This window comes from Protomyctophum bolini, assembly GCF_963924005.1.
Source record: "Protomyctophum bolini genome assembly, chromosome: 9".
Lineage (NCBI taxonomy): Eukaryota > Metazoa > Chordata > Actinopteri > Myctophiformes > Myctophidae > Protomyctophum > Protomyctophum bolini.
Genome location: NC_137870.1, coordinates 44,663,888 through 44,687,314, shown reverse-complemented (window position 1 = coordinate 44,687,314; position 23,427 = coordinate 44,663,888). Strand labels below are relative to the sequence as shown.

Here is a 23,427-nt window from a genome sequence, read left to right as displayed (position 1 = left end):
CATGCCTAATTCAAGCACAGGTCTAAAGCAGTACCTTTTGATGAGGGAACTGTAGAGCTGAATACATACGTAGCTAGCATAGGACGTAGCATTCAAAATGTTTGGTGCCGACCATGTGGCTATAGAAAAAGGTAATGAGTAGAATGCATATGATGACCAGAAAATAGTAAATGTAATCATGAAAAAACTAATGCAATCATGAAAATAACATCATTGAACATGTGAGTTTAAAACATATTGTAAGGACCCTGCAAAAGACCTGGCCATATCTTGCTCCTCCAAGGGAGCTAGCTCTCTTGGCGGGGCTTGTTTTTAAAACAAGCCCCCCAAAAAAGCAAAGCGTTGAATAAAGACCTGGACTGGCGAGAAAACACAGAGGCCGTCTACAATAAGGGACAGAGCAAACTAGGGGTGTAACGATACATTTCAACAGTAATACGATACACGGTTGATGATACGATACATGGACGATATTGGTTCATTATGGTGATCCGATATAATTACATTATTTGAAATCGATACAGTAACTATTTAAAATACATTTACATTATTTTAAACTAAGTAAATAATCCCCTTTCATCTTCTAAAAAAATTCTAAATACCGTGCACAAAAATATAGTATTGATACAATCGATTATTTGCATAGCAAAACGATACGATACATAATCAATGTTGCTGTTTTCGTTACTATATCGTTACACCCCTAGAGCAGACTGTAGGATCAGGTCCTTTAATGTGTGTAGTAGGTATTGTGTGTAGTATGTACTAGTAGTGTTTTGTGTGTGTTGTCTATTGTACTCTGTAGCATTCTATTTCATGCAGTGGTATGCTGGGGGGGGGGGGGGGGGGGGGTGGTCGGTTTTATTTCTTGGGGGAGGGGGGGGGTTCAGAGTAAAATCTCATCTGTTTGGCATCCCCGGCATTGAAAGTGTTAAGAAGGCCACCTCTGTTGTTGGCCTCAGAGGTGCAGCACCTTCAGCCGAATGCTCACATTCCCCCCGAGGATGCATATGGAGCGCTACAGGCTATTTTATGTCAACTGCCATCCGACTATAATGCAAATGCATAACAACAGTCTCCCCTAATGCATACTCTCCTATGTGGTTTTGTCCACCTGTGTCCGTTTCTTTTGTTTCTGTTTGTCCAGTAGCTTCAGTTGTATTTATGTGTCACATTATGCTGCTGTATCTCATCTACTAGCAACCGAGACGCTGATCACAGAGAGTGACAGAAAACACAATGTGTTTCTCTCTGCTGATGTTACCTCCCCTCTACTCCTTCCAGATTTCGAGGAGGTTTCCCCTGAACAGCAGGAGAGGAGCCCATGTCTGGTTCAAGTGAAACTAGAACATCCTCAGATTAAAGAAGAACAGCAGGAGAGGAGCCGCAGTCTGGTCCAGGTGAAACAAGAAGCTCCACTGATTAAAGAGGAACAGGAGATGCTATTTCAAAGACCAAAGGAGGGTGATGGGTCAATGTTCACATTAGTAGCTGTAAAAAATGAAATTGATGAAAACAGAATAACGCCTCTGGCCAGCACCTCAACTGAACACATGGTTGTGTGTAAGCCTCCACACGTTAAAGAGGAACTATTTCAAAGACCAGAGGAACCTGTTAAGTCAATGTTGGCATTACTAGCAGTGAAAAGTGAAGTTGATGAAGACATCTCTTCACACTGCCCTGAAGTTGAAGTTAAACTTGAATCTGACACTGAACTCACTGAAGCCAGTGACGATTGGGGGAAGACAAGTGGACATGGCAACACTGGAGAAAAACCTTTCCATTGTAAACATTGTGACAAGAGTTTCAGTCAGTCATGTCATCTGAAGACACACCAGCGTGTCCACACTGGAGAAAAACCTTTTCAGTGTAAACATTGTGACAAGAGTTTCAGTCTGTCAGGTGATCTGAAAAGACACCAGCATATCCACACTGGAGAAAAACCTTTTCAGTGTAAATATTGTGACAAGAGTTTCAGTCGGTCAAGTAATCTGAAGACACACCAGCGTGTCCACACTGGAGAAAAACCTTTTCAGTGTAAACATTGTGACAAGAGTTTCAGTCTGTCAGGTGAGCTGAAGACACACCAACATGTCCACACTGGGGTAAAACCTTTCCATTGTAAACACTGTGACAAGAGTTTCAGTCAGTCATTTCATCTGAAGACACACCAGCGTGTCCACACTGGAGAAAAACCTTTTCAGTGTAAACATTGTGACAAGAGTTTCAGTCGGTCAAGTAATCTGAAGACACACCAGGGTGTCCACACTGGAGAAAAACCTTTTCAGTGTAAACATTGTGACAAGAGTTTCAGACTGTCAGGTGATCTGAAAAGACACCAGCATATCTACACTGGAGAAAAACCTTTTCAGTGTAAATATTGTGACAAGAGTTTCAGTCTGTCAGGTGAGCTGAAGACACACCAACATGTCCACACTAAAGGAAAACCTTTCCATTGTAAACTCTGTGACAAGAGTTTCAGTCAGTCATGTCATCTGAAGACACACCAGCGTGTCCACACTGGAGAAAAACCTTTTCAGTGTAAACATTGTGACAAGAGTTTCAGTCGGTCAAGTATTCTGAAGACACACCAGTGTATCCACACTGGAGACAAATCTTTTCAACTGTAAACATTGTGACAAGAGTTTCACTCAGTCAAATTATCTCAAGACACACCAGCATGTCCACACTAGGGATTGAGCTTGATAACCGATATCCGACAAAATCTGATAACAAGCTTATTGAGTACCCATTATCAATAAGCTTTGTGCTTATCAAGCCTGTTATGGAGCATAGCGGCCCATGACATAATGTTTACAATTTAGGCATTTAGCATTTATCCAGAGGGATTTACATTAAGCAACATTAAACAATCAAGACAGGAGGTAATCAATAAATACATGTAATCATCCACGCCTGGCACAAACACTCTGAAAATAACGAAATAACTGATCTATAGCTGCTAGAACATGCTTGATAGTGGGCTCGATAAGGCTGATCGATAAACTGCTCGTTATCAATACAAAATGAATGAGCTCCATCCCTAGTCCACACCGGAGAAAAACCTTTTCAGTGTAAACATTGTGACAAGAGTTTCTGGCATTCAAGTAATCTGAACAGACCCCAGCGGGGTCATCCCTACGTATGTTCCCCACTTACCTTAGGGTTTAGGGTTAGCGTTAGGTTTCTGGTTTAAGGACTTCAGTGTTTTGTACTATACAATTGTATGTATAAATAAAGAATGTTTGTTTTCAGTTGTTGAAGTGTCTGAGCAATTATGTTTCATATTTAGTTGGCTAAGACTAGATAGTTTAAGTAGCCTAGGCAGGCCTAAAGTTCAATGGATTGTTTAAAGAGTAACACTAAGACTAAGTTGCTAAAATACTTTTAGTCTTACTAGAATTGTAAGCAACCCTGGCTTTTTAAAGGATGGACTTTCAACTGATGATGTAGAATTTTTATTCTAGTAACACCGTAAAAGCTAGGTGAGAAAACAACAGAAAAAATGACAAATAATTACACATCAGATATAACAGAACTACTAGATATAACAGTTATGCATGTTATCTGACCAAAATGTACTATAAAGTAATTTCAATAAAATCGTCAACACAAAATAAAAGACTGTAACCTTTGAGTTACAATAATATCATGAATTGCTCTAAACAAATGACAATCTCTTCTCTAGAGTGCAAACATGAAATAGAAATCACCATAGACATATATTTGTATCCTTTTAACCCGACAACTATGGAATTTAAGTTACTGTATTTAGTGTATTGTATACCCTTTAACTAACAAGTATTACACCAAAGTTTAACTGCTTTAAATGTACACTTTAGTCCATTCATTCACGGTTATCAAGAAATAAAGTCTAAACCCATCTATTCATTTATTGACGTTACCCGATGCTTCTCAAATTGTCTGAAAATAGATCGGCAGAAACACATTCACTTCAAAGAAAAGCTACTAACGTGAGGTAACACAAATGCAAAAATAAACATATCATTGCAAATAATACAAAGCAGCAATGATCAACTGTACTGTACCTTGTGGCCTCAGCCAGGTGCTTAAACATAATAAACGTTTGGTTGTGTTGTAAACACTGGAATGTTCCTTTGTTGGCGCAATTGTTTACATTGCTCTGTACCAGTGTCATATCGCGCCAAACAGTACTCTTACTAAACCACTTCCTTCCGGTCTCGCAGTAAGCCAGAGTCCAGCGTAACGTTGAAGGTCTAAAGGCTAGATTGTCCCAAAAGGCGACAGCGCCCTCCTCTGGCCAGGATGAGTAACTGTAGGGCCACTTATGGAAAACAACACTTCATACTCAAGATAGCTCTTGGTGGTTATTTACAAGAATTATGTTTATTCTAATTGGGGAACAAATAACCTTTTTTGCATGGTTGGGAATGTAGCTGCATTATTATTGCAGCAGCATTATTGATAGTTTGGTTGGTTTCATCATATCTATTTATCTGGGGACCACCTGGAACCCCCTCAAGGACCACTGGATTACAGCAAAGCAACATCAGTGTCGCCTATAGAAACGTGAGTTAGAATAAAAATAACAAATACAAATTAAAATACAGCCTAAACTTTGACCCGGTCTTTGATGAATGTTTACAACAGAGAGCATAACAGTACATTTTAACAGCGGGCGACAGCCAGGTGAATTTTCCGGAAGTGCATTATTTGTCTGAGTTCCTGAAAATGGACAGTTGATATTGATATTGCCCTACGTTATTATGGCCAATAAATCTTGCTATTTTGAACTGAGGAGACTCATTATTGAATCATGTAAAAAAACAAAAAAAACTTCATGTTAAAAGGATCTACATACAAACATCATTCAGTGCACTTAGTGTGCAACAAAATTATCATATTTTAAAGAGAATGTCAAGTATCAAAATCCAGTAAAATGCAGTGAACATATGCATGTAGCCTATAGTATAATTATGCTCTTTCCTCAAAGCATCCAGTGTCCTAGTGAGTTCCCTGCTGTCCTCTCTAGCCTCTCCTGTGAGACAGCCTCAGACACCCATCTGTGTAAAACCTTGTATGCATACTCCCTAGAGTAAAACCTATGACTAAATGAGGGCACTAAATGGTTCGCCGAATTGCTCGTCTGCATAAGACGTACATTCTCCTTTCATTGTCAATGGCATTTAATGTGTGTGTTGCCACAAATTTACATCATATTTCAGGCACATATGACGTAAATTCTCCTTTGTCAATGGCAAATGTGAGACGTGACGGGACAAAAAGCTCTATATAGGTGGGGCTGGCGCCCCTCAAAAAGAATCATCATAACTGCCCTAAACAAAAGGAACTACAACATGCATTTTATGTCACTCAAAAATATTTGTCTGAGTGTCAATCATCACTCTTGAGTCTTGATAATAACCAGTCCATGTCATTTCTGTCTGGCCTCTAAAGCAGTTTTAGCTTCAGTACCACAATGTCCTGTACCGTCCTGATGTGGTTGAGGCGATATGTATGCAAATTATTTTCTCTGCCACACCCTCATCCCAGCTACTTCCCTCCCACATATTTTACTCGATTTAATGATTATAATTAGGCTCTAAACAAGCATTAACAAGAATTAATGTCAAATAAAATAAAATAAAATATAGGCCTTAATTGCCTTGTGTGCACACATCTATCTATGGTTTAGGTTTAGGTTTATTTAGTTAGCACGTAGTAGGCCTACAAAAAATAGACAATAACATATCAAAGAACAAATACAATGCAAGGAAGGGAAGAAGCCAGCTGGCTTATTATCCTTTCCTGTATGGAAGAGGTCATTGGTTTAAACAGATTAAAAGTTCATAAAGAACAGTACAAAAGTCTACAAGTTGACAAAGGAGCTGTGCAATAAAGAAATAAAAACAGACTGCACAAAAAACGGAAATAAACAATACAACAGCAAACACAAAAGAAAATATAACGCATCAAAGTAAAACATGTAATCTACAGAGAGGAATAAATAATATATTTCTTTAGATGTTTTTTTAATATTGGCAAGGATAATGAGGATTTAAAGGAGAATTCCATACTAAAAGGCCTTCTTACCTTTCTTTGTAGTTGTTACGTCCCCACCAAAGAGGTCCAGGTGTTTTTTTGTGCAAAAGCTCCTTATTGGCTGTTTCCCCTACCATAAGCCCTCAATGAATTGCATTGAATTGAATTGAATGGGGCTATGGGGTGTTGTGCAAATTTGCTTATTTCCATTGCTCAGAATTATAATTTCTTTGTATATATCCTCTCTTCATAATGTAAATAATATCCCAAGCGGCACACTTTACTACTTCTTTCGATGGAAATAAGCGAACTAGCATAACACCCCATAGCCCCATTCAATTCAATGCAATTCATTGAGGGCTTCTGGTAGGGAAAATAGCCAATAAGTAGTTTTTGCACAAAAAAACACCTGGACCTCTTTGGTGGGGACGTAACAACTACAAAGAAAGGTAAGAAAGCATTCTATCATGGAATTCTCCTTTAAGTGAAGCATCTAGGGGATTTGAATGTGAAATCAAATCATTCTCAAACCTTTTTTGAATGATCAGTAATTTAGTGAGATGTGTTGAATATGTAGCAGCCCAGACAATATTAATATGAGGGAAAATTAAGCTATAATAGTGTTAAATTACATGAAGGAAGTACAAAAGGGCAGATTTTTCTCAATACCAAGCATCTTCATAGACTTCATACATACAGTATCAATATGCTGTTTCCAATTTAAATGTTCGTCTATAATGACACCCAAGAATGTAGTATGTGGAACCTGGCAAATTTCAGAGCCATTGATTACAATTCTAGGTTTTTCTTTGGGAAATGTTTTGTTTATATTGCTAAAAATCATGAAGTTGCATCTATCTATCTCTCTCTCTCTCTCTCTCTCTCTCTCTCTCTCTCTCTCTTTCTTTCTTTCTTTCTTTTTTTTAGTGACAGTTACACGTCTCCACCACGACGTGGCGAAAGACAATACGCTAAGGCAGCCAACAGTGTTGGCCTTGGATCATCTCTGATGCGCATGCGTGAAACGCGTAAAACCCGGAACTAAGCCGTTTCCTTCCGCCTCCACGCGGTGGTGTGGTTGTTCCTTGTTGCAGTATGCAGTCGCAGACAAGTGCAGTCGCCAGTCAGAACAAAGAGCTCGGTGAAAATGTCTCACGAAGGAGGTATGATGCGTAAACTAGAGTCCGTTAGGAGGTCGATAAATGAACACATGACGTCGGTGGGAGAGGACATATTATTGTGTGTTTTGGAGAAACGGCAGCGCGGCGCTGATGTTTGCTGTGTGGATTTCAGAGTGTTTGTGATGGAGCGTCTCAGTGCGGCCGCTCAGGTCATGTACAGCCTTTTCCAGAGAGAGATGGAGACACTAGAAACTCGACCGGAGAAACCAAACAAACTGCAGGACATCCATCCTAACACTGAAGGTTGGTGAATTGCTTAATTCGGACAATCGTACACTTGCCGCAATGTGCAACAGTATGAAGTTATTTATTTTTCATAACGGGATGAAGCTAGAGTTGTGTTTGCAACTCTAGCTTCTCCCCGTTATAAAAAATAACGGGACCGCCTCACGCCGGACCGGCGGCGCGCCATGACTTGCTAGCTGGGACCCGCCGCATTGAGACAAATTTAATTTCCAATCTGCTTCTGCTTGTTTAGCTCACTGCTACAATTGTTTAGACTAGGTTAAAAACTCACCAAAATTGCAGCTGTAGGGCAAGCCTGTTGCAATCTGCAAAGCGTTTGTTTCATAAAAATCGACCGTAGATTATTTATGTTGTCATCTACGTTCTACTAAGAAATTCAATAATTCAATGTTGTAACAAAATTTGTCCAGAATTCTCTACCTCAACACTGAATATGACCACTGTTTATTTCTAGATGTCGACTGTGTAGAAATGAATACTAGCACTCACTTCCTCATCGTAAATCAGATTTACGCCGAGGAAGGCCCTTGGGGCCGAACATCCACACTGTTGTTGTTTTCTGACGGGGGGGAACAAAATAAAACAAGAATCCGTTAGGATACAATTAACGTGAGTGCTGGTATTCATTTGTACAGTCTGTATCTTCCAGAACCGTGCGGCCGTTACATTATGACGCAGAGTTACTCAACCAAGTGCTTGCTTTTGTTTTCTATTTCTAGATGTCGGTCATAAGGCCACAATTATAATTGCAAGAAAATAAGAGCTATTATCTATTTAATTGGAGTGAAAATGTTGATCCAATAAACCAAAAAAAAAAATCCTATATCTGCAAAATGAAAAAATAAATAAATAAAACTGAACCATCCAATGAGTGGAAATGTAATAGTGTGGATGTTGACGCGCAACCAGGGCACAGTCGTGACGGAACTGCTGTGAAATCGCCTCCTGTGGCTTGTTTGTTTATTGTTTATAAGGATCCCCATAGCTTTTGCCTTGACAAAAGCTAGTCTTCCTGGGGTCCCACAGACAAACATTTAACAAAGGCAATACTTACAATTGTTTACAAACACTAACTCAAAATAAAACATAGCCAAATAAAATATAAAATAAGAAATAAAAAACATAGGAAAAATAAAAAACAGCAAAAAATCACTTTCAACACATTATAAACAGCAAAAAATCACTTTCAACACATTATACATTTTAATTATTATTTTCCCAGGGTTACTGCAGTATGGTTTACATAAGGTGTTCTTTTAACTTGATTTTAAAGATGAATTTTGTATTTGTATTGGTTATACACTTTGGTAGTGCATTCCAACCTATTACTGCTCTATAGATAATAGAAGATTTAAGAATATTTGTTCTTGGTTTAGGTGCCACCAAAACACCCGAACTGGCTTGTCTAGTAATATGGTTATGTTCGTCTCTTACATGTGCTACCGGTTCAAAGAAATACTGTGTTTTTTTTGTCATTTGTCATCATGGCATCATTTAAGGGCTGAAAACAGTTTTAGTAGGGGGTAATACCGTCCAAATTGTTACACGGCGGATAAAAGCATGACATTTGGTACAGATGTCCCTTTGGTCATCCCAAAACATCCCAGAAGGGGTCCCCAAAAAATCTTTAACAGGAACTGAGTTATGAACAAAAAAAAATGGCCACCAAAACGGTTGACTCAAAAGACACAAAAAGCATATCCATTAAAGCATAACATTTGGTACACATGTCCTTTGGGTCACCCATAAGGTGTGTCAAAAAAAATCTTAAACGGAGAGTGAATTAGGACTAAATTGAAAATGAACTATACCTGTCCTGAACTAGTACTCTGAGGTATGGGGTAACACCTACAAATGTACTTTAAATTAACTGATTTTGACCAATGCGGCCCTCGCCCCAAGTTGAGTTCGACACCCCTGAGTAATAAACAATGCAAAATGGGACTCATAAAAATGTCCCTGGGTCTTATCTAAAAGACCAGCCCTGGGTCCCAGGACCCATTACATTAAAACCTATTTACATCACTGACACTGTCAAGCTTTGTTGGCCACTGGAACAAGACTGCGTGGGCTGTATGGGTTGTTCTGAGCCTACACTGTTTAAATAGTAGGGTTATGGACAACATTCGAAATGGCCACCAAAGTTGTTGACCGTTGACTTAAAGGACCACTTCACCACTTTTCAACCTATCTTCATAATAGGTCCTCACTAATAATCATGAAAAAAATGGCACCATTTTTTTCTACTCGGCCTGTGAATCATAGGAGGGCTGTGGGCAGTTCAGAAACCGTCTTCCAGTGACATCATCGATGGGGAATACAAGCTAATAAAAACTGCAGGCTTTCTAGTCCTGAAAAGTTGCAATGCGAAAATGGAAGCCATCGTTCTTACGATAATGAAAATCTAAACATTTTTGTAAAATAAATCTTGTTTAAAAAATAATCTGCCTAATGATGATGTCACTGGAAGACTGTTTATAAACTGCCCACAGCCTTCCTATGAGACACAGACTGAGTAGAAAAAAATCGTGCCATTTTATCATGATTATTATTGAGGACGTATTATATGAAGATACGTTGAAAAGTGGTGAAGTGGTCCTTTAAAAGAATCTTGGCACACATGTCCCTTGGATCACCCTAAGACACGTGTGTCTGCATGTCTACTCTCAACCGTTTAGTTGCAAGGAGTTGCATGGTGAGACATTGTTGTGGTTAGGGCTTTTAGGTAGCTCTGGCCCATAGCTCTAATGCGTTTCATTTAGAGCTATGTTACTATCAACTTCCGCCGCTCGCATAAATGCAGACCAGCCTCTACTCTTTAGCGTAAATAAAAAGAACGTTTTTGCTACTGACCAAAACAAAGGTGAGTTGTGTCATTAGAAAGCCTACTTTCCTCAGTGGACGCACTCTGAGCCCCCCACCACACTTATAAACTGTACTTTTTGGCCAAAAGGGGATTTTGTTTCCACCGGGAAAAAAATACTTTTAGTTACTCCGCTGCGCCTCCTACCGATATTGCCCAGAGAACTGCCTCATAGAGAATAATATTTTTCCTCCGGTGAAAGAAAATCCCTTTCTGGCCAAAAACTACAGTTTATACGTGTGGTGGGGGAGAGGGTGGGCTCAGAGTGCTTCCACTAAGGAAAGTAGGCTTTCCAATGACACAACTAGCCTTTGTTTAGGTGAGTAACAAAAAACGTTCTTTTTATTTAAGCTAAAGACGAGAGGCTGGTCTGCATTTATGCGAGCGGCGGAAGTTGAGAGTAACATAGCTCTAAATGAAACGCATTAGAGCTATGGACCAGAGCTAGGGCTCTGCCAAATTGTATGCTTCTGTAACGGCAAACCGGGAAGCGACCTCGGGGTCTCCCGTGTGAAAGTCCACAATATCTTAACCCATTTTGACCAGATTCTAAAAATGTCTTCTATACATCCTGACAGTTTCCTGAAAAAGCTATGTTTCTATGTCAGTCGTTCTTTGATTTTTCCAAAAATAGCAGACCTACAAGCTCGTAGCGCGCCACTCGGTGGCGCGCTATGAGCTTGTAGATCTTCTATTTTTCAATAGCTAAAGCATAACATAATGCTAACACCAAAAGCGGTTATCCCTATGGACCGAGGGAGATACATACTAGACTTTTGAGGCCATCAGGCTGAGGCTCTGAGCCATTCTGCTACTACACTTCTTTGAGATCCTATAGGCATTTTGAGTTAATTGCCAACACCTGTAGCCAGGGTAGGCTCATTGCGTACACTTGGATGGGTTTCCCATTCAATCAGGTCTGCTCATTATGATGTCACGGCAGAGATGCGTCATGTTTCACTGCTCTGCTGCGCTCCTGTTATGCTCAAACAAGTGACCATACAGAATTTGGGTCGTGGGCAAAATGGTTTCAATAATTCATAATTAATAATTTCAATCGTGTGTCGACGACGATGTCCATGTGGATCTGTATTGTTTATAACGTAGGATGACGTCTGCAAAATGACGATGTCCGTGGAGTTTAAAAATATATGTGTTTACCGCAATTTCTTTTCAACGTGGCTTGTACAGTTGTGAGTACAGTGGCTGCGTGTAGTGTTTAGATGGTTCTGTTATGACTGCATGCTGTAGTATTTAGATGGTTCTGTTATGACTTTTCCTCTGCATGTTGTAGCAGATGGTTCTGTTATGACTTCTCCTCTGCATGTTGTAGTGTTTAGATGGTTCTGTTATGACTTCTCCTCTGCATGTTGTAGTGTTTAGATGGATCTGTTATGACTTATCTTCTGCATGTTGTAGTGTTTAGATGGTTCTGTTAAGACTTCTCCCCTGCATGTTGTAGTGTTTAGATGGTTCTGTCATGACTTCTCCCCTGCATGTTGTAGTATTTAGATGGTTCTGTTATGACTTCTCCTCTGCATGCTGCATTGTTTAGATGGTTCTGTTATGACTTCTCCTCTGCATGCTGTAGTGTTCAGATGGTTCTGTTATGACTGCATGCTGTAGTATTTATATGGTTCTGTTATGACTTCTCCTCTGCATGCTGTAGTGTTTAGATGGTTCTGTTATGACTTATCCTCTGCATGCTGTAGTATTTAGATGGTTCTGTTATGACTGCATGCTGTAGTGTTTAGATGGTTCTGTTATGACTTCTCCTCTGCATGCTGTAGTATTTAGATGGTTCTGTTATGACTGCATGCTGTAGTATTTAGATGGTTCTGTTATGACTTCTCCTCTGCATGCTGTAGTGTTTAGATGGTTCTGTTATGACTTCTCTGCATGTTGTAGTATTTAGATGGTTCTGTTATGACTTCTCCCCTGCATGTTGTAGTATTTAGATGGTTCTGTTATGACTTCTCCTCTGCATGCTGTAGTATTTAGATGGTTCTGTTATGACTGCATGCTGTAGTATTTAGATGGTTCTGTTATGACTTCTCCTCTGCATGCTGTAGTATTTAGATGGTTCTGTTATGACTTCTCTGCATGTTGTAGTATTTAGATGGTTCTGTTATGACTTCTCCCCTGCATGTTGTAGTATTTAGAATGGTTCTGTTATGACTTCTCCTCTGCATGCTGTAGTGTTTAGATGGTTCTGTTATGACTTCTCCTCTGCATGCTGTAGTGTTTAGATGGTTCTGTTATGACTGCATGCTGTAGTATTTAGATGGTTCTGTTATGACTTCTCCTCTGCATGCTGTAGTATTTAGATGGTTCTGTTATGACTTCTCCTCTGCATGCTGTAGTATTTAGATGGTTCTGTTATGACTTCTCCTCTGCATGTTGTAGTGTGTCCAATGGACGCATAGAGGGTGACATGAATGGGTCCTTACTCAATCGGGTGCATGCGTTCTTTCCAAAAAGGACTTTCAAACTAGGAAGGGTATGGCCTGGTCAGCCTGCAATGACATGCATAAGATCTGGTCATCCCAGTTTAGTAAGGTGTTAAAAGTAAAAATATTTAGGACGACCGTTGAGCCTATTCTAATCTATGGCTCCGAGACATGGACACTTTCAAAGAAACGAGAAATGGTTGGATGGCACCTTACACCCGCCTTCTAATGAGAGCGCACAATCTGTCTTGGAAGAGCCACCCATCGACTAATCTAATATACGGCAACCTTCCCTGTGTTTCATCACTGGTCCGATCCAGAAGAGCGCAGTTTGCCGGGCCACTGCTACAGAGCTGAGAATGAGGTTATCTCCCCTTTTTCTCTGGAGTCCTGCCTCAGGGCGGACCAGAGGTGGAAAGCTGTCGTTCCCTGATGTCATCGATAGGGACACATGCATCAGTAGGCAGGAGCTGGGGGTGGCAATGAAGTACCGGGAAGTCTGGCGTTAATCCGGTCATATTAACTTTCATTTTGGCTAGGAAAATCTGAGCTTTGGAGCATTCTTACTTGACACAAAGGAAAACGGTAAAAAAACGGTTATTATGACAGACGTTTTTCAAGGGGACCGCATGTAATTCCGACGGAGCATTAGTTCCGACATGCGTCCGCATGTCGGACATGCGCTGCTCCTGTGCTCGCGGTTATGGTCAGGTTAGGGTTTGAGGTGGGTTGGTTATGGTCAGGTTAGGGTTTGAAGTGGGTTGGTTATGGTTAGGTTAGGGTTTGAGGTGGGTTGGTTATGGTTAGGTTAGGGTTTGAGGTGGGTTGGTTATGGTCAGGTTAGGGTTTGAGGTGGGTTGGTTATGGTTGGGTTGGTTATGGTCAGGTTAGGGTTTGAGGTGGGTTGGTTATGGTTGGGTTAGGGTTTGAGGTGGGTTGGTTATGGTCAGGTTAGGGTTTGAGGTGGGTTGGTTATGGTTAGGTTAGGGTTTGAGGTGGGTTGGTTATGGTTAGGTTAGGGTTTGAGGTGGGTTGGTTATGGTCAGGTTAGGGTTTGAGGTGGGTTGGTTATGGTCAGGTTAGGGTTTGAGGTGGGTTGGTTATGGTTAGGTTAGGGTTTGAGGTGGGTTGGTTATGGTCAGGTTAGGGTTTGAGGTGGGTTGGTTATGGTTAGGTTAGGGTTTGAGGTGGGTTGGTTATGGTCAGGTTAGGGTTTGAGGTGGGTTGGTTATGGTTAGGTTAGGGTTTGAGGTGTGTTGGTTATGGTCAGGTTAGGGTTTGAGGTGGGTTGGTTATGGTTAGGTTAGGGTTTGAGGTGGGTTGGTTATGGTTAGGTTAGGGTTTGAGGTGGGTTGGTTATGGTCAGGTTAGGGTTTGAGGTGTGTTGGTTATGGTTAGGTTAGGGTTTGAGGTGTGTTGGTTATCGTCAGGTTAGGGTTTGAGGTGGGTTGGTTATGGTTAGGTTAGGGTTTGAGGTGGGTTGGTTATGGTCAGGTTAGGGTTTGAGGTGGGTTGGTTATGGTTAGGTTAGGGTTTGAGGTGTGTTGGTTATGGTCAGGTTAGGGTTTGAGGTGGGTTGGTTATGGTTAGGTTAGGGTTTGAGGTGGGTTGGTTATGGTTAGGTTAGGGTTTGAGGTGGGTTGGTTATGGTCAGGTTAGGGTTTGAGGTGTGTTGGTTATGGTTAGGTTAGGGTTTGAGGTGTGTTGGTTATGGTCAGGTTAGGGTTTGAGGTGTGTTGGTTATGGTCAGGTTAGGGTTTGAGGTGTGTTGGTTATGGTTAGGTTAGGGTTTGAGGTGTGTTGGTTATGGTCAGGTTAGGGTTTGAGGTGGGTTGGTTATGGTCAGGTTAGGGTTTGAGGTGTGTTGGTTATGGTCAGGTTAGGGTTTGAGGTGTGTTGGTTATGGTTAGGTTAGGGTTTGAGGTGTGTTGGTTATGGTCAGGTTAGGGTTTGAGGTGTGTTGGTTATGGTCAGGTTAGGGTTTGAGGTGTGTTGGTTTTATGGTCAGGTTAGGGTTTGAGGTGGGTTGTCGTTTGTCGGACCAATGACTGGTCTGAACTACGTACTGCACCCGTTTTTCAAGGGTACATAGGTCGATCCGTGTCCGTCAATCGCATGATTATTAAATAACCGGACCGTGTTACTGATTTATTTATGATGGGCAGATAGTGTACACATAACGATCCAAACATTTGAACGATCCAAACATTTGATTACAGTGCCACACTGAAACTGTTACATCTCCAGTGTATAGATGGATGAAGTGCAATGGTTTCAGCAGATATCACAAATATCATAAACAAATGATAGATCTATGGTTTTAGAAATGGGGCATTTGCTTACAGCACAAGTTACAATCAAACTATCACACCTACGAAAAGGAGGTAACGCTAAATGAAAAAAAAGGTTAATTGTTTATTGTTTATTGTTTATAAGGATCCCCATTAGCCTTTGCATTAACAAAAGCTATAGTCTTCCTGGGGTCCGACACAGACAAACATTTAACATTTAACATTTAACAAAGGCAATACTTACAATTGTTTACAAACACTAACTCAAAATAAAACATAGTAAAATAAAACATAAAATAAGAAATAAAAAAACATAGCAAAAAAAAAAAAAATCACTTTCAACACATTATACATTTGAATTATTATTTTCCCCAGGGTTACTGCAGTATGGTTTATACATAAGGTGTTTCTTTTAACTTATTCAATCAATTAAAAAAATGATTTATACTTTCATCGTATCTTTTCACAGCCACAGTCTTGCACCTCCCCGTGTGTAAAGAGGTTTCCTCTGAAGAGGCGAGGAGGAGCCCCGGTCTGCTCCAGGGAGAATCCGAGGTTTCCTCTGAGGAGGCGAGGAGCCCCGGTCTGCTCCAGGGAGAACCCGAGCCTCCACGCGACAAAGAGGAGGAGCTGCTTCAAAGACCAGAAGAGGTCGACGGGCCAATGCCGACATCGCTAGCAGTGAAACATAAAGATGATGATGATGATGATGATGGAGAAAACGGAGTGACGGGGCCTGTAGCCGGCACCTCAACTCAACAACACATGCAAACACACGCTGACGTAGAGGACTGTGGAACATCACGACCAACTAGTGACTCTTCACACTGTTCGGAATCTGACACTGGAGACGGTGGTGAGAGCGAGGAGAACAGCCTGAAATCACACACTGTGCAAAATATGGAAGGACAAAGGTTGTCTTTGAGCCATGAGCTGTCCCAGGACCCGGAATCGTCCAAACAAACTCACTCCGTGAGGAGTCACACGGGGAATAAAGGTTTTGGTTGTACAGTGTGTGGCAAAAGGTTTAAAAAGATGGGACATATGAGGAGCCACGCACTGATTCACACGGGGGAAAGGCCCTTTGCTTGTACCGTCTGTGAGCAAAGTTTCAAACAAAAAGGTTATCTAAAATCACACATGAGGACTCATACAGGGGAAAGGCCCTTTGCGTGTACATTTTGTGCACGAAGGTTTAGTCAAAGTCAAGGTCTTAAAATACACTTGAGAACTCATACGGGGGAGAAACCCTTTGCTTGTACAGTTTGTGACCACACTTTCCAGAGAAATGCCCATCTAAGGTCGCACATGAGGTCTCATACAGGGGAAAAGCCCTTTGCGTGTACCGAGTGTGAACAAAGTTTTAGTGCAATTAATAATCTAAAAACACACATGAGGACGCATACGTGTGAAAAGCCCTTTGCGTGTATAGTTTGCGGTAGATGCTTCGGTCAACTGGGTACTCTAAAAATACACATGAGGACGCACACGGGTGAAAAGCCGTTTTCTTGTACAGTTTGTGAACACAGTTTTAGCCGACCTGATACACTAAAATCACATATGATCACTCATACAGACGAAAAGCCATTTATCTGTACCATTTGTGAACAAAGCTTTAAGCAGAGTAGTACTCTGAAAGTACACATGAGGACTCATACAGGGGAAAAGCCCTTCGCTTGTACTGTTTGCGCACAACGTTTCGCTCATGGTAGCACTCTTAAAGGACACACAGAGACTCATCAGTCACTGTGGTGAGGTGACCACAGTGACTACACAACATGACGTCAAGTGTCAACGTTATTACAGCTTTTGAATATCAATTGATTTCCGTTCAATACTGCAGTCTGCAGCTATGCATCCTTTTCCTGAAAACGTATGTATGACAGAAAACCACCCACTTCGTTACACCTGATGTGACAAAGTGTATTGAACCCATTTAGACCCGAGTTAAAAAACATTCACTTTGAAAGAATATATATTCGGCCCTGAAATAATAACGATATAATGATATGATTGGATCACACCCACCACCATGGCTGTATTTAAGGGTGACTAATCAGCCAAGCTGGCAGATAGACCCTGACGAAGACCTTTTTGGTCGAAAAGCGTTGGTCCTGTTATTTATTTGCCTTGCTCATCTTCAAATAAACTATTTATTTTTTCACCAAAGACGGAGTGCCTTGGATTCTTTTCTTTTCAAGTCTGCAATTTACATTTTGACAAGCAGTACTATACTTGGAGGAAGGATACCTTTTTGTCTATATGGTTTTACCTGTATCACCAAAGAGCACCCATCTAAGAGCCACTAACGGATCACTGCAGCGCTTCCATTCCTCTATTTCAGAAGTTTTCTGGATTTGATTGAAAGAAACGCGTCATACAGTTCCTGCTGACAGCTCAGCCTCATATAGCACTACTTCTATTTTGATTTGATGGGAAGAAGTAGTCGCTACAACAAGTATTGGTGTGCACTGACATTTCTGAACAGACCAACCAAAATGTGGTGTTTCGATTAAATAATAATGGGGGCACTCCCTTTTTTTTAAATTAAAGTACAAACTTTTTGTGTTTGTTCACGTGACCTGATGAAGATCAAATGGATCGAAACGTTGTCAGAATTCTCAATAAAGAACGTCACCCGACAGCAATTTCAGTTCGGACATCAGTTATCAGTTTCTTTAGGGGGCTATAGCCGCTCCTATATTCAGCCATTAGTGTAGATTTTCATCTTACACAAACATTAAATCCCCATTGACAATGACTGGAGAATTTATGTGTGGACAAGCAAATCGTCTATTTTCCTCCTACACAAAGATTAAATATGACTGGAGAATTTACCTTATGATGTACGATGATAAGGTGTGATTTCTCTGGCCATAGGGTGCAAACTTCAAATTGTGCTACTGTTTTGTTCTTTGGGCGGGAACCCCTTTTTGTGTTTTAAACATTATGCTATAATTTAGCTATTGAAAAATAGATCTACAAGCGCTATGTAGGTCTGCTATTTTTGAAAAACTTGAGCACCACTAATACAGAAACATGTCAGAAAACTGTCAGAATTTAGAAGATTTGTTTTAATTTTCGACGTCAGGCCTGAATGAATGGGTTAAGGAATATGTATGCTGTTCTGTGTCAGTCAGGCGTGTCAATTATTATTGGACAGCCTGTTTGACAAGCTGTGCGTTGTCAATTATTATTGGACAGCACAAGCTGTGCGTTGTCAATCATTATTGGACAGCACAAGCTGTGCGTTGTCATTATTATTGGACAGCACAAGCTGTGCGTTGTCATTATTATTGGACAGCACAAGCTGTGCGTTGTCATTATTATTGGACAGCCTGTTTGACAAGCTGCGTTGTCATAAATATGCACAGCTTTGTGTGTTTCTGTGCATTAGCATTAGTTTTTATCCTATTGTGTAACCCATTTTTCAACCGTTACCAATTGCCTACACCAGTGATACTCAACCTCAGGCCCGCGGGACCATTATGACTGGCCCACCAATGAAAATCTAAAAAAAAAGAAGAAAAAAAAATCTGGAAAATGAAATAAAAATAAATAAATCTGAATGAAGTTATCTTTAATTACATTATTATAAGTAATACTATTAGAGTTGTACTATTACTCGAACGAAAATAAAAGCTTGGGGGGGGGGGGGGAGATGCAATGCAAATGAAAGACATATACTGTGTATCCCTATTCCCTGACATAATTTTATAGCTAAACGGACAGAATTCTATTTTATTTGAATGATGAAACCCAGCTGCCATTAATAGTTGGAAATGGAAATGGAAATTGCGGAAATTGCGGAAATTGCGGAAATGCGGAAATGGAAATTGCGGAAATGGTGGAAATTGCGGAAATTGCGGAAATGGAAATTGCGGAAATGGAAATTGCGGAAATGGTAATTGCGGAAATTGCGGAAATTTCTCTTCACTTATAGCTATCTATTTTCAGGTAGATTGTTTTATTTGACTCAGTCAGCCATATCACTACTCATTTTTTTTCATGAAAAAGGTCATAGCTGGGTAATCTATTTTCAGGCAAATTGTGTTTATTGTATTTTATTTTACTCAGCCATAACAATTTATTTTCTGTTAACCAACTTGCTGGCTGGCAGGCAGGCAGACAGCTACTCATAGACAGGCAGACAGACAGACAGCTACTCATGGAGAATTGGACAGGCAGGCAGTCAGACAGCTACTCATAGACAGGCAGACAGACAGCTACTCATGGAGAATTGGACAGGCAGGCAGACAGCTACTCATGGACAATTGGACAGGCAGGAAGGCAAACAGCTACTCATAGACAGACAGACAGCTACTCATAGACAATTGGGCAGGCAGGCAGACAGCTACTCATAGACAGACAGACAGCTACTCATGGACAATTAGGCAGGCAGGCAGACAGCTACTCAGACAGGCAGACAGACAGCTACTCATAGACAGGCAGGCAGACAGCTACTCATAGACAGGCAGACAGTAAGACAGCTACTCATTGACAGACAGACACATAACTACTCATGGACAGACAGACAGACAGGCAGGCAGGCAGGCAGGCAAAGAGCTACTCATGTTATGTTATTATGTTATTATAACAGCTACTCATGTTATGTGCAATAATTTGTGCAGTTATGGAAACAGCTCTTTGTGTTTATGCAAGAAAATGTAACACATTTATTTATTTACATATTGTGTGCATGCACATTGTACTTGAAAGAGAGAAGTTATCAAGTATCATTAATGTCGTAATTTTATCTACTGGCCCCTGGCCCCTTGCCATTTTTGTAATGTGGCCCACAGGTAAATCTATTTGAGTATCCCTGGCCTACACTGTATAATCTCTTATTTTACATTCCCACACTGATTTGGAAAGACACAAAGTGCAGTAGAACCATCTAGAGCCTAAACCAGTTATCAGTTTGGCCCTTATAGCTTTATTTTTTTATTTTTACAATGCTCGTTAAGACAATTATGCAGCAGATGTGTGATTATCGTAGACAGAATGTCAGTGACAAAAAAAAGACAAGACAAGCAGATCTACAACCTCAAAAGCGAGCTTAAATAGGGCTTTATTTGTGTTAATTCTTTTTTTATTCAAATTGATTAAAACACAATACATATTTTCGTCTCTGTAAGAGAAATAAGGGCAGTGTGCAGCGCGTTGCACTTCGACAACATGTTGGTCATAACATTGATAATCAATAGTCTACCACTGTCTATCATTCTCTCTGTGCAGATACCCTTATGACTGAATATGCATAGTGTGAAATATTATGACAGATCATATTTTACATACAGTACAGGTAGCATATTCTAATGTATTAAATACACTCTTATTGACAATATGTTACATTACCTTCCACCAATCTCTTCTATCTCCCCGGCCTTCACAAGTCACTTTGGCCAATCAATCAGCATTAGATTCACAACCTATCTCAAACGCTCACCCTAACCTCCCACGGGCCAGCACACCTAAACCTAACCTTAACCCTCTCCCAACCCTTAACGCACCCCTCACCAACCTTAATCCGGTCGTTTTAACGCACCCCTCACCAACCTTAATCCGGTCGTTTTAACGCACCCCTCACCAACCTTAATCCGGTCGTTTTAACGCACCCCTCACCAACCTTAATCCGGTCGTTTTAACGCACCCCTCACCAACCTTAATCCGGTCGTTTTAACGCACCCCTCGGCCCTCACCAACCTTAATCCGGTCGTTTTAACGCACCCCTCACCAACCTTAATCCGGTCGTTTTAACGCACCCCTCACCAACCTTAATCCGGTCGTTTTAACGCACCCCTCACCAACCTTAATCCGGTCGTTTTAACGCACCCCTCACCAACCTTAATCCGGTCGTTTTAACGCACCCCTCGGCCCTCACCAACCTTAATCCGGTCGTTTTAACGCACCCCTCACCATGCTATGTCTAACCAATGCTATGTCAGTGTATCGTTGCCGTTGGGCGGAATCCTTGTATCTCCATATTCAAACGTATAATATAGTGCAAATATCTGACCTACGAGCCCACAACGTGTTCAATTTCACTTGTAGATCAAGTTTTTGAAAAGGTTTAACGTGAAAAACAAAGTGTTTATCTGTGTGTGTGGTTTTATAAATAGTGTGACTATACAACCAGCTGCTAAATAATAACTACATTGGAACAGCAGCTTCTTATTTTTGTCCATTTCCTGAAAAGTAGCAGCTTTGGACATACAATAGCTTTCCAGTGACACCATGCTAGACCAGCGGTTCCACCCAAAAGAGACATTTGAACTAGTGAAAATAGCAGATCTACAAGCTCACAACGCGGCGTGAAGTGACGCGCTGTGAGCTTCTTTTCTTCTAATTTGTGGAATGTATTCGACTTTTCTTTTATTCCTTCATGACGTCACTGAAAAAAACAAATCTATAAATTTGGTTTAGTTCATGAAAAGTTTAGCTTTTTGTGGGGGGGGGGGGATGTGTGTTGAAATAATAATATAATAATTGAAAACTAAATGTACAGTAGGAATCAAGGTAGCTCTGGTCCATAGCTCTAATGCGTTTCATTTTAGAGCTATGCTACTCTCAACTTCCGCCGCTCGCATGAATGCAGACCAGCCTCTCCTCTTTAGCGTAAATAAAAATCAACGTTTTTGCTACTGACCAAAACAAAGGCGGGTTGTGTCATTAGAAAGCCTACTTTCTTTAGTGGGAGCACTCTGAGCCCCCCCACCACACGTATAAACTGTACTTTTTGGCCAAAAGGGGATTTTGTTTCCACCGGGAAGAAAATACTTTTAGTTACTCCACTGCGCCCTCTACCGACATTGCCTAGAGAACTGTCTCATAGAAAAAAACTGGGGGGCTCATAGTGCGTCCACTAAGGAAAGGCTTTCTAACGACACAACCCGCCTTTGTTTTGGTGAGTAGCAAAAATGTTCTTTTTATTTACGCTAAAGAGGAGAGGCTGAAAGTCCCATAGCCTTATACTGCAGGGCAGAATCGTAGAAGCAGTAGAAGGCTATGGACCAGAGCTAGATTCAAGGTACCCCCAAAAAACGCGACCCACAAATGGGTCCTGAGCCAGTAGGAGTGAGTGGAGTGAGTGTGGAAGTATAGTGTGCTAGTATGCTATAGTATGCTAGTATAGTGTGCCAGTGTGCTAGTAGCTAGACCATGGGGTGGTCGCTCCAGGCAGGCAGGCTGGACAGTTTCTGCTCGGTGGCGGCCTCTATGGGCCAGCCCCAGGCCTTGAAGAAGCCACACAGGTTGTGTCCCACGGCCTGGGAGAAGGTGGCGGCGTACAGGTTCATTTTGCCCTCCTTGTTCCCGGGAACGCTGTCGCTGCTCATGGCGTGGTACGCGGAGAACACCTTCTTAAAGGAGGCCCAGCCGAACCGCTCCTGGAGCTACGCAGAGAGGAGATGTACATGTTCACTACATGTTCACTACATGTTCAGCTACACAGAGAGGAGATACATGTTCACTACATGTTCACTCGTTGTAGCACAGTCGCCAAGTTTTGATTGATTGATTTATTAACAGTTTGCAGAATTACAGTACATTTCAAGTACAACTCGAGAGTGGAAATATAGTGGCCCTCTGGAGTGAGTGTGGAACTATAGCGGCCCTCTGGAGTGAGTGTGGAAATATAGTGGCCCTCTGGAGTGAGTGTGGAAGTATAGTGGCCCTCTGGAGTGAGTGTGGAAATATAGTGGCCCTCTGGAGTGAGTGTGGAACTATAGTGGCCCTCTGGAGTGAGTGTGGAAGTATAGTGGCCCCCTGGAGTGAGTGTGGAAATATAGTGGCCCTCTGGAGTGAGTGTGGGAATATAGTGGCCCTCTGGAGTGAGTGTGGAAATATAGTGGCCCCCTGGAGTGAGTGTGGAAATATAGTGGCCCTCTGGAGTGAGTGTGGGAATATAGTGGCCCTCTGGAGTGAGTGTGGAAATATAGTGGCCCTCTGGAGTGAGTGTGGAAATATAGTGACGCTCTCTATCACCCCTAATGTACAGTATAATATCTCACCTGCATGTACGTCTCCAGGGCGACCCACATGTGCCAGCCGTTGAGCTTCCTGCCTCCCTTTATGTAGGCCTGTGCTCTCTGCCTGCGCGCCTCCTTGGTCATGTTGGGGTGTGCCTGTAGGGGGCGCATTTCATCATTATTATTATTATTATTATTTCTATTCCAGATGTATTGATTGATAGACAATCACAGGCAGATAGATTGTTTTTGTAAAAAAAAAAAAAGAAAACCAGAAAACGTTTTCTTTCTTTTTGGGGCTTTTTATGGCTGTATTTGATAGTATAGTGTGAACAGCAAGCTGACGGGAAAGGGGGGAGAGAGAGAGAGAGAGAGAGAGAGAGATGGGGGAGTGCCACGCAT

General features: G+C 41.3%; 1 protein-coding gene and 1 long non-coding RNA gene across 8 annotated transcripts in view; both read right to left on the bottom strand.

Moving 5' to 3' along the window:
* Positions 1 to 20,109: 20,109 nt before the first annotated feature.
* LOC308321514 lies at positions 20,110 to 21,624 on the bottom strand. The gene is made up of 2 exons (XR_013964624.1): positions 20,944 to 21,624; positions 20,110 to 20,866 (listed from the first exon to the last, which is right to left on the bottom strand). It is a non-coding gene; the product is annotated as an uncharacterized lncRNA (long non-coding RNA).
* A 575-nt stretch (positions 21,625 to 22,199) lies between these two features.
* LOC308320994 (TRPM8 channel-associated factor homolog) overlaps positions 22,200 to 23,427 on the bottom strand; it is a 34,948-nt gene continuing 33,720 nt past the window's right edge. For all 7 annotated transcript variants that reach the window (XM_080771756.1, XM_080771753.1, XM_080771757.1 and 4 more), the window contains 2 exons: positions 23,068 to 23,181; positions 22,200 to 22,449 (listed from right to left, as the gene is read on the bottom strand). In XM_080771756.1, the coding sequence (XP_080627882.1) occupies positions 22,210 to 22,449; positions 23,068 to 23,181 (354 nt within the window). In that variant the 3' untranslated portion in view covers positions 22,200 to 22,209. The remainder of the gene's footprint in view (positions 22,450 to 23,067; positions 23,182 to 23,427) is intronic.